At 37.5% G+C, this 10,773-nt stretch overlaps 1 protein-coding gene across 2 annotated transcripts in view; it reads left to right on the forward strand.

Annotated features, from left to right (window-relative positions):
- The window catches only part of LOC581873, a 46,559-nt gene extending 36,900 nt beyond the window's left edge, over positions 1 to 9,659 (forward strand). For both annotated transcript variants that reach the window (XM_030972538.1, XM_030972539.1), the window contains 10 exons: positions 362 to 592; positions 1,094 to 1,221; positions 1,796 to 2,027; positions 2,684 to 2,833; positions 3,377 to 3,526; positions 4,019 to 4,088; positions 4,496 to 4,542; positions 5,282 to 5,607; positions 6,588 to 6,701; positions 8,579 to 9,659. In XM_030972538.1, coding sequence (XP_030828398.1) covers positions 362 to 592; positions 1,094 to 1,221; positions 1,796 to 2,027; positions 2,684 to 2,833; positions 3,377 to 3,526; positions 4,019 to 4,088; positions 4,496 to 4,542; positions 5,282 to 5,607; positions 6,588 to 6,701; positions 8,579 to 8,869 — 1,739 coding nt within the window. In that variant the 3' untranslated portion in view covers positions 8,870 to 9,659. The remainder of the gene's footprint in view (positions 1 to 361; positions 593 to 1,093; positions 1,222 to 1,795; positions 2,028 to 2,683; positions 2,834 to 3,376; positions 3,527 to 4,018; positions 4,089 to 4,495; positions 4,543 to 5,281; positions 5,608 to 6,587; positions 6,702 to 8,578) is intronic.
- Positions 9,660 to 10,773: the final 1,114 nt, after the last annotated feature.

Below are 10,773 nucleotides of genomic sequence, written 5' to 3' on the forward strand. Positions count from 1 at the left end.
ATGCGCAAAAAGTTGTGACAAGGTACGCCTCTTGTCTCTGCTGTAAGACGAAATCTCTTGAGGATTATAGAGTTGACGATGAAGCAACACAAAACATCCCTGTGAGAACCGCAGTTAGTAATAAATTATTTGGTGTGATATCAGGGAATAATGCGTTAATCATAATAAAATCATTCACCATATTTTCCTAGTCATCTTGTACTTTGAAATTTTGTATTTTGACCAATATGTTGGACGATTTTTAAACATCTTGCATTTGTCTTTACTTTCCTATTTCAAATCCATGTGATGTTCACAAGAGTTTGATATCCTGTCTATTATCTCATTTTTATTTTTATATTATATTTATTTTTTATCTTAGCACCAACAACACCTCCCGCTCCTACAGCGGACCCCAATATGACCACGCCCACAACTCCACGTCTTCCTACGACCACGCCAACAACACCACGTCCATCTACCTCTCTTGGTGATCCATGTTCATCTGACCCATGCGCCAGTGTCGCCCATTCGACCTGCGTGGTGATTGGTTCGACGTACGAGTGCCAATGTCGACCCGGATTCACTCTTAATAACAGAGGCCGTTGTAGACGTGAGTTTGTTTTTTAAATTGTCAGTGTATTTATTTTTCAAAAAGGCTACGGCCTATTTTTGGAAACTGTAATGTAAATCTCTAATCCTCTAATTACAGTTCTCGCTTTTTGTTCGATTAAATGTCAAATTACATCAACAAAATTGATATTGGTCAATAATTACGCCAGCTATATTCATTTTGTTTCCAACATTCTAAACGTCGAATTATCGAATTAAGTTAAAGATAGTTTTTTTTAATATCATTCTATCATACTTTCAAGAAGCTGCTGAATGAAATATGTATGTAATATACGATATGTGAATCATTGTGTTTATGAATGGTTGTCAGTGAAGACCATACAATCCACGTGTTATCAGTACTATAATCAAAGAACGGATTTCACCTGAACTGTTATTGTGCTTAGGTTTCCTTTTATAATTGTTCATACAAAAAAACAATTAAATCATCCCCTAACGTTAATCATTTCGAATTCTCAAACTTGTCTTGATCACCAAACAGATGTCAACCAGTTCGTTGGTAGCTGCAGAATCACTCGATTCCGAGGAGTAAAGGCGTCCTTCATTCAAGAACTGTCCAGCAGTACTACTCAGGAGTTTGTAGCTCTCGCTGCAGACCTGAGGGAAACGGTAAGCGAATAAGTTGCATATGTAAATATGAACATTATTTTGTAGCCCTTGCGGTAGACAGACTTTAGGGAAATTCTTGAATGAATTGGTTTGAAGCTCCCCACATCAGATGTTAAGGAAATTCAAGTGAATAATAATTAGTTTATAGTTCTTGCGGCAGCAGATTGACCCTAAGTAAAGGGTAAGTGAATGATAAGTGGACTTAGTATGAGCATGAAAAGGAAATAAAGTAACAGCAAATATAAGAAAAGTTATGTATCATATAGATAGGAAAGTCATTTTCAAAATGTCACTCTTTCTGTTTAAAGAAAAATCTATTTCATCAACTTAGTAATAATTTAACACGATAAATGAAAACAAATCAAATGAAAAGAAAAATTGAACTTTATAATTCATTCATATAGTATAAAACTATTCTGTATAAAAATCAATTATTTTCACAATAATATGATGCCATTATCATCCCTTAAATCCTCCCATATGTCATTCAGTTTCATTTGATTATAAGAAAATATCAGTTATATCGTATAGATTTAGTATCGCTTCAGTGTTATATCCACTTTGCTCTAAACAGCTGAGGACAATCTACCAATACAGCATGGTTGCTGATCGTTACATCAATATCGTGGTCGACTCTTTCCGTAACGGTTCTATCGTGGTCGATTACCGAGTCGAGTTAGAGGAAGATAATACCACGTCGGCGAACTCGTCGAGAGTTTCAGCAGCCTTCACGCAATCACTAGAGCAGACTGTTCAGAACGGAATCGTTGATGTCGATATTGATGAGAATTCCATCACTGTCCATGGTTCGTGTCTTAACATCTATTATTATATCTATTATGGATGCAAATGTACTTGATTGGTAGAAGGCCTACAATATGAATTACAATGCCCTTACACAAATCTAGGTTAAGTAGTGTTTTTGCACAGTAATTCCCAAAGACGTTTCTTATCTTCAAATAGAATATTAAATTGTAGATGTCTTACTAATATAGAATCCATTTTTTTAAGTAAGTCTATATATATATATATATATATATATATATATATATATATATTGGTTCTACAATACATGTTCTGGCGACTATTGATCCGCGCTCAAAATAATCCTACACTAACCGGATTCATTACTTTAACCCTGAACCTAACTCTACCTAACCATAACAATAATCTTAAACTTAACATAAACCCAAATAAAAACACTAACCCTATCATTTTGACGAAATAAATCCTAGCTGTAATAAAAGTGGAGACACCGCTGGCAGTGCTTTAAATATCAGATTTAGGAGGCAGTTCACTACATTACACAATTGGGAGACATCTTTGAATTTGAAAAGTGTGTTGTGGAGACACCGTTTAGTAAAAAGAGAGGATCTTTAAAATTGTTGGAGGGGGGGGGGGTAGTAAAAGTAGAGACCTTAACAAATTTGTTTAACGTCTAATGGTCTAATTTCTCTTACAGATTACAACGAATGTCTCTCCGCCGATGACAATGACTGCGCAGACAATGCTGAGTGTATCAATACAGAAGGTTCATTCACATGTCGCTGTAATGATGAACTCATTGATATATCACCAGATCCTAACAGCGACCCAGGAAGACTTTGCAGAGGTGAGGATATTATTAAAAAATGATTCTCATAATTGATTTCCCTGTTCTTCCTCAACTGATCTCCGATAGCATTATGCTGCCCACAATACGATCTTGAATGATTTGGTTCTTTGATTTGCATATGAACTGAGCAATGATAACTAAGCGAAGGTATGGCATGCCAATCGCGCGTCCGGAAATAAAGTTATTTTACGGATATGCCACCGATTTAGTACCGCAAAGTAATGCGGTACACTGTGTTTTCTGCTTTAATTATTAGCTTTTTTTGCAGCGTTTCCTCCGACAGTAATGGGTACAGAATAATAATTCAAATTTGTTGTCGAGTTGAAGCATCTCACATAGACTAGATCTAATTGATACATGTACTTAGGAAGTTAAGTAATTCTCTCCTGACCATCTAAAACTTTGTTTCTGTTGGAGTCAATCAATAAGATATTTATTGCTGATAGATTTAATTGAGTTTGAGTATACAAGTGAAGACCACTTGGATGATGCAAACAGGGAGTATTTAATCTTATATTAACATATTGGTTTTATCTGCAGAACCCGGACCTTGTCCGTCCGACCTACCTCACACATGCTCACCAGGAGCTATCTGTATGGAACATGCTACTGATGGGTATGTCTGCCAATGTTTGAACGAGTTTCAGGATGTCTCTCCATTCCCATCTCTGCCAGGGAGGATCTGTGAAGGTATGTAGTCCTACCGTCACCATCAAAACCTACATACCACGCATGTTTTAGATTTTTGGTCGTCAATTTGAGCATTGTCAAAGTTATGTATCATGTTGGCCATCATCATTGTCATTATCATGAACATGAAAACATTGAAACATCTTCATGGTTATACTGTCATGATCACCATCATTACCATCATCAACATCATCATCATCATCATCATCATCATCATCATGACCACCACCCCTACCACAACATTAACGATAAAAACTAACAGTTTCAACGTTGCCATTATCACGTTGATATTGTTATCAACTAAATGTGTAACTATAGTTCCTGTATGCCCCCAATCACCATCGCCATATCCAAATATATCCTTGTTTTCATCATTGGTACCATCATTATTTGCCACAACTATTAAAATGGCTTCTATAAAAATATATATATATATATATATATATATATTTTTAATCCAACTATTCAGTCATTACATTTGTTCTTTTTCAGAAATTTGTCCAGATGGATTCTGCGAAAATGGAGGAACATGCAAAGCTTCGGCAAGTGGATCTCTCTGCAAGTAAGTAATGACGTCGTGAATGCGATATTGCCTTATGAGATGTCAGGCGGTCCTAATAGATTCCACATATTTCATGTGCAATACAGAAATTCATAATAAGGACAATTTCACATTAATTACTTTACTGGACGTATATATTGTAAGAGTGCCTCTTTTGATATAACACAACCCTTCCGAAGAATTTACGCTTGTCCAGGTTATGTTCAAGCCTTATTAGTCGGTGAATCACATGACATGATATGATATTTATTTGAACATGAAGTACAATCTGACGAAGATACAAAATTTGTTCCATACAAATTTATTTCTACATCTGGGTGCCAAATGAATTGATAGAATGGGCTAGAAAGTCAGTGAAGTCACTAGCATGATCACAAGTTAAGTAAATGTTGTTTTCTTTGTTTCAGCTGTGCTGGCGGGTACTCTGGAACACAGTGTGAAATAGGGCCTTCAGGTAAGTGACTGAAAGTCAAAAAAGTGTGTTCGGTAATATTTCGTTATCTTAAATATATATTGCACATCTAATGAAGTATTAACGTATAGTTTTGCGGGTTTTGTTTTATCTTTTCACTGAGTTTCGTTGGATTTGCCTCCGACCTTCGTATATGACCTATATGAACTTTGTCTTCTTTAGCTTATATAGTGCAAGATTTTCATTACTTTTGAATAGAATAGTTTTGTGTTAAGTTAGATGGTATAAAACTTAAATGAAGGCAATGCGGGCCATTTTTAATACCAAACGTCAGTACCCCTCGAATACTCTGTTTAACTTGTACATGCAAATGCGTAGAAGGTGTGTATGTATAGGTGAGGGGATGAGGGGCACATGTCACCAATGGGCTGTAACCCGTCTGAGATTATTTAAAGTCGGAATATATACCCTCACTTCATATTCATGCAGCAAAATGTATAACTCTGTATAGCTTTTCTAGTATACTTTGACGATTTAAATAACATTCGATTTGTTATAAAGTAACCGACATTTAGGTAACCGACATCAGCTCCTCGCCCCCCCCCCCCCCCCTCCATCCTTTCCCGGCGAAATTGGGCCTGAGTGCCCTAGTTTACATGGTATCCCAAAAGGCAATTTTGAGGCCTTGTCATCACGTATTGAATAGGTCACTTGAGTTGATTTCTTGAAAGTCTTTGGGATCATGTTTTCTACAAAAAATGATGTTTGTTGTTCTTTCCAGGTCGTCTCCATGCTCTTGAGATCCTGGGCATCGCTCTCGGTTCCGTGATCTTCGTCGTCCTCGTCCTCGTCCTCACAGTCTTCTGCTGCGCCATCAGCAGGAAAGAGAAACGATACAGAGACTCTTCTAAACGCCGCCGTGGTCATGGAAACTCACGACCTCGCTTCTTCCACGATCCGGATTGGGATCCCATTGATGAGCGTAGCGAGGACTCGCTGTCGAACGCAGCCTACGATGTAGCAGCGAGCACTAGTGCTATGATGGTGGAGGATGAAGAGAGGAGCCAGCGGATCGCTGGTTCTATGGGACAGCTACCAGAATTCGAAGTAAGTCCTCCTCCTCCTCCTCCTCCTTTTCTTTTTTTTCTTCTTCTTGTTTTTCTTCTTGCTTTTCTTCTTATTTTTTCTCTTCTTCTTCTTGTTTTTTCTTCTTGTCTTTCCTCTTCTTCTTCTTCTTCTTTTTCAGATTCCTGTCCATCTCCTCCTTCTTCTCTTTCTCCTCTCTCTTCTTATTCTTGTCAACATGTACGATATGTATTATTCAAACATTGGAATACTCGGTGAAACGAAAAAAAGATGGTTTATTTCATCAGTTATTTACATCCTACAATTTCAGTAACTGCGCAGAATTTAGTACTGCACTTACTTCTCGTCAAGTCAAGTGATGTTGTGCGGCCAGTGTTAGTCGGTCCCCTAGTGCTTGATGTCCAGGTATAAGTCCAGGGGAGTGTTTCACAAATACTTAGATCGACTTTAAGCTGGACTTAACTATGGTAGGCCGTTCATGCTACCGTTTGTTCTCACCATTATGATCTTTAGGATATTTTTTTCCTTCAATAAATGAATTATCAAAAAATTGTAAATTCTTTATATTTGTGACCATGATTTGTAAGTCCCTTGGGAGACCAATGCCAGTAAATGGTGAGAGCAAACAGTGGCATGAATGGCATGTCCTAGTTCAAGTCCTAGTCGATCTCAGTCTTTGTGAAACACCCCCTGGTCTCTTCCCTGAGACCTTATGCTCAAATGAATATAGGCATAATCAAAAATATTCCTCCTCCTGTTGGTCTGGAGACCGCATTATAGTGACGAATTTGTACATCTGATGATTTCGTCAGATCTTGACTTATGTTTTATTTATGTTTGAATAGTTCAAAATGAGGATTTTGTTTTCATTTATTATTGCCAGAAATGTCCCGGATTCGCTTAAGCTTATCATTCAAATGTGATCCCCAAAATAGAAATGTAACATCGAATTTAAATTGTTTTAAACATTTTTAAATCATTTAATTCTCTTTTGCCTGCAGTCTTCGATTCATCGCATCAGCAACCAGCCGGTATACTACGCCCGTCAGCAACCCAGACTACTAGACATGGGTGCTACTGAATTCAGAAGACCATACGTCGCTTCTGGTGATGAGGTATGCATCTTCAAAACTTGAGTGAAAAGAAAGAGTTCATATTCTTATGAAACTATGTCGTTAGTCCCCGCGTTAGTCATCGAAACACATCAGTACCCTCCTTTTGAGTAAATTTACTGTAATCAGGGGCGTAAATCCCGGGGGATGGGGGGGGGCTGCATCCCCCTGGCTTGAAGTAGGGGGGGGGTGGCCTGTACAATCACCCCCCTGATATTACCCAAAAAAAAGAGAGGAAAAAAAAGGAAGAACAAGATGAAAAAAATGTGATTGTTTCAATTGCAGCATAATAAGGAAAACGATAAGGAAACGTCAAGGCTTCCGCGCTTCGCGCGAGAGGGGGAAACTGAATTCAGATAAATATGGCTTATTAAGAGTCGAAAACGGTGCAACGAATCGTCTTCTTTCTATAATAAATAAATCAAACGTCTAAGCTTTTCGCGCTTCGCGCGGGAAGGGGAAACTGAATTCAGACGAGAATTAAGAGTCGAGAACAGTACACCCAATCGTCTGCTTTCTCTAAAAATTTAAGGAAACGTCAAGGCTTCCGCGCTTCGCGCGAGAGGGGGGGAACTAAATTAAGATAAATAGGGCTTATTAAGAGTCGAAAACGGTACAACGAATCGTCTGCTTTCTCTAATAATTTAATGAAACGTCAAAGCTTCCGCGCTTCGCGCGAGAGGGGGAAACTGAATTCAGATAAATATGGCTTATTAAGAGTCGAAAACGGTGCAACGAATCGTCTTCTTTCTATAATAAATAAATCAAACGTCTAAGCTTTTCGCGCTTCGCGCGGGAAGGGGAAACTGAATTCAGACGAGAATTAAGAGTCGAGAACAGTACACCCAATCGTCTGCTTTCTCTAAAAATTTAAGGAAACGTCAAGGCTTCCGCGCTTCGCGCGAGAGGGGGGAACTAAATTAAGATAAATAGGGCTTATTAAGAGTCGAAAACGGTACAACGAATCGTCTGCTTTCTCTAATAATTTAATGAAACGTCAAAACTTCCGCGCTTTGCGCGGGAGGGGTAAACTGAATTCAGACAAAGATTAAGAGTCGAAAACGGTACAACGAATCGTCTGCTTTCTCTAATAATTTAATGAAACGCCAAAACTTCCGCGCGGGAGGTGGGGGCCGGGGGGGGGGGAACTGAATTCAGACAAGGATTTACAGTCGAGAACGGTACAGCAAATCGTCTTCTTTTTATAATAATTTAATGAAACGCCAAAGCTTTCGCGCTTTGCGCGGGAGGGGGGGGGATTCATTCAGACAAGGGTTAACAGTAGAGAACGGTACAATAAATCGTCTTCTTTTACTAATAATTTAAGGAAACGTCTAAGCTTCCGCGCTTCGCGCGGTAGGCCTATCACCCACACACCCCTAATGAGCGAGCGAGCGTGTGTGTGTGTGTGTGTGTTTTGTGATTGTGCGTGCGCGATCGCGCGCGCTTGCGTAAATTAGTGTGGGCGTGTGCTCCTGTTAGTATGTGATGGCTATCGCCGATCATCCCCCCACTCCTCGGTACGGATTTACGCCCCTTACTGTAATGATCAAATATATTCGTATTATAAAACGAAATACATTAAAATAAATGAGAGTTCTCACAAGTTTTCATTTCAAAGAAGATACACAGTAGTAATCTTTGTTTCAATGGGAAAATTGAAGCCCCAAATCATTGTGTTGTTGAGCTATTTTCATAAATTATCCTCATTGTTACAACAACAAAAACATGCTGGCAATAGCAAATTTATATGTGACAAACACATCATAAAATAATTGATCGTCTCAGAATTTAATTTTGGAAGAATCTAGCTTGAATCGTTGGTTGCTTACTTGAAATTAACTAGGCTCCCCCACCCCCTATCATTCACTCATATTCAGATCGGCTACATGGATTCTCGCTATGTGCCCGGTCGCCATTCTACCCGAACCTCGTCCAGTGTCTCAAGAAACCCACATGCAATAGCGCCAACTATCGACAGGAGTACAAAACCAAGACACCTTCAGGGATCTAGCGCCCAAGCAGCACCGCCACCACCACCACCACCACCACCCCAGCCTCAAGGCCCCGCGGCCACAGAAGTGGAGGCCCGATTGAGGAGACAGAAGAGAGAGGGCAAGAGTGTCAGCGTTAACCTCGTACCAATTATTGACCCCATGGAATCTCCCTAAAATGATCGAAAAAAATTATGAATAGAAAGGATTGTCTAGAATTAATCGTTGTACGCTCTTGTTAATTTGTAACCACTTCTTAATTTGTTTACTGTAGACCTTATTTCAACTTATTTTAGACTTTTATTTATTGCAGGCTCTATTTCAATTTCATTTAAGACATTATTATATTGCAAATCAGGCCTGTTGTAGAAAATGCGATTGATTACGTCAAATCAATATGAAAGTACTACGATAGCCATCTTCAGTCTAATTTTATATCATTTCAATATCAACTTTGGTTTAATTAAAGTCATTTCAAGTCATGTACTTTGGCTTGATTATAATTTTATTGTCTCTGTCCTTAACATCAAAACCAAAGTTCTGGAAATGAATCTACCAGGTGAAGTTGTTAAATGAAAGAGATTACTAAATGTATATATTTCTTTCTTTAGAGAAAGTAACTAACTATATTTGGTTTATGAGTGAGGCAATGCTCAGTTAAGACTTTGCTTTTTGAAATTATAGTTATATATATATATTAGTATAGTGCCTTAATTTCAGACCAAATGGTCAGTATTAACAACTCCATAATTATATAAAAGAGTAGGAACAAGGAATGTAACTTATTACACAGCTCAAATATATCTATGTAGAAGCCTTTATGAATTTAAATATTTAGCATTTTCTATCTGTTTGAAAAATATGATGACAAGCGATAATGATATGTAATATCTACCATTCGTTTTTCTATGAAGTTATTGACAGTAAGATTCACAAAAAGTAAATAATTAGACTTATATATATATATATATATATATATATACTATTTGTTATGAATGGGTGTGTGCCAAATTTAGGTTGTAATTTATTTTATTGTGAGCAAGGTAATGTAAATTGACTGGTAGAATATGTAAATTAATTTACTGAATTTTGTGATTTTGTTAAAGTTTAAAAAATATATGCATATATAAATAGGCTAGTCTCTAATGATATTATTAATATGCAACAGTTTCTCTGTGATTAAAACATGTCCTTCAAATATTTTTCCACTGATCATGTTATGTAAGATGTTTATCATATATAGTCTGATGATGATACATGTTAATGTTAATTTTACTGACATTTTAATTACAATATAATAAATTCAACAGGAAGAAATAATTTCATACTTGTTATTGGTTTACATATTTATATATTGAGTAAGTACCATATGAATCTAGATAGCACAAGTACGTTTCTCCTGTAATTTTTCCACAAGCTTTGTCCCCCTTCCCCATTTGTCTCTTTTAATATCTTTTTTCATTCATCTTCTGTACTTTATCAACAGTTCTCTTTTGGTACCTGCCTTCATTGTTCATTAATTACTTTGTTCTACTTTTTGTATATTTTTTAATTCTCATTTTCCCTTTTCATATATTTTCTATCAATTCAAATTGCAAGGACATTTTTTTAACGCTCAGGTCCTTTTTCTTCTTTCTTCCCTGTGTGCCTTTGCTCCTGCCTGCCAATCTCATTATCCACACCACTCATTTTTTTCCCTCCATTTTCTCTATGTCTCCTTTCCTCTCTTGCCAACAAAAAGTTGGTATGTACCCTATCATTATTCATCTCTTTCTCTTCTCTTCTCTTCTCTCTCTCTCTCTCTCTCTCTTTCTCTCTCACTCTCTCTCTCTCATTCTCTCAGACTATCACCTCTATTATATATTCCCTCTCCCTTCTTTCTTTTTCTCTCTCACTCTCTCACAACCCCCCCCCCCCCTCTCTCTCTCTCTCTCTCTCCTTTATTACATTTCCTCTCTATCTCCATCTCTTACCTCTATTATATATCCTCTCTCTTCCTTCTTTTTCTTTTTCTTTCTCTCACTCTGTCACTCACACAAAGCTAATATTTGGCATATGATTTACAAAAGTATGAAGCCACT

This window comes from Strongylocentrotus purpuratus, unplaced genomic scaffold (genome assembly GCF_000002235.5).
Source record: "Strongylocentrotus purpuratus isolate Spur 01 unplaced genomic scaffold, Spur_5.0 spur5_scaffold_6, whole genome shotgun sequence".
Lineage (NCBI taxonomy): Eukaryota > Metazoa > Echinodermata > Echinoidea > Camarodonta > Strongylocentrotidae > Strongylocentrotus > Strongylocentrotus purpuratus.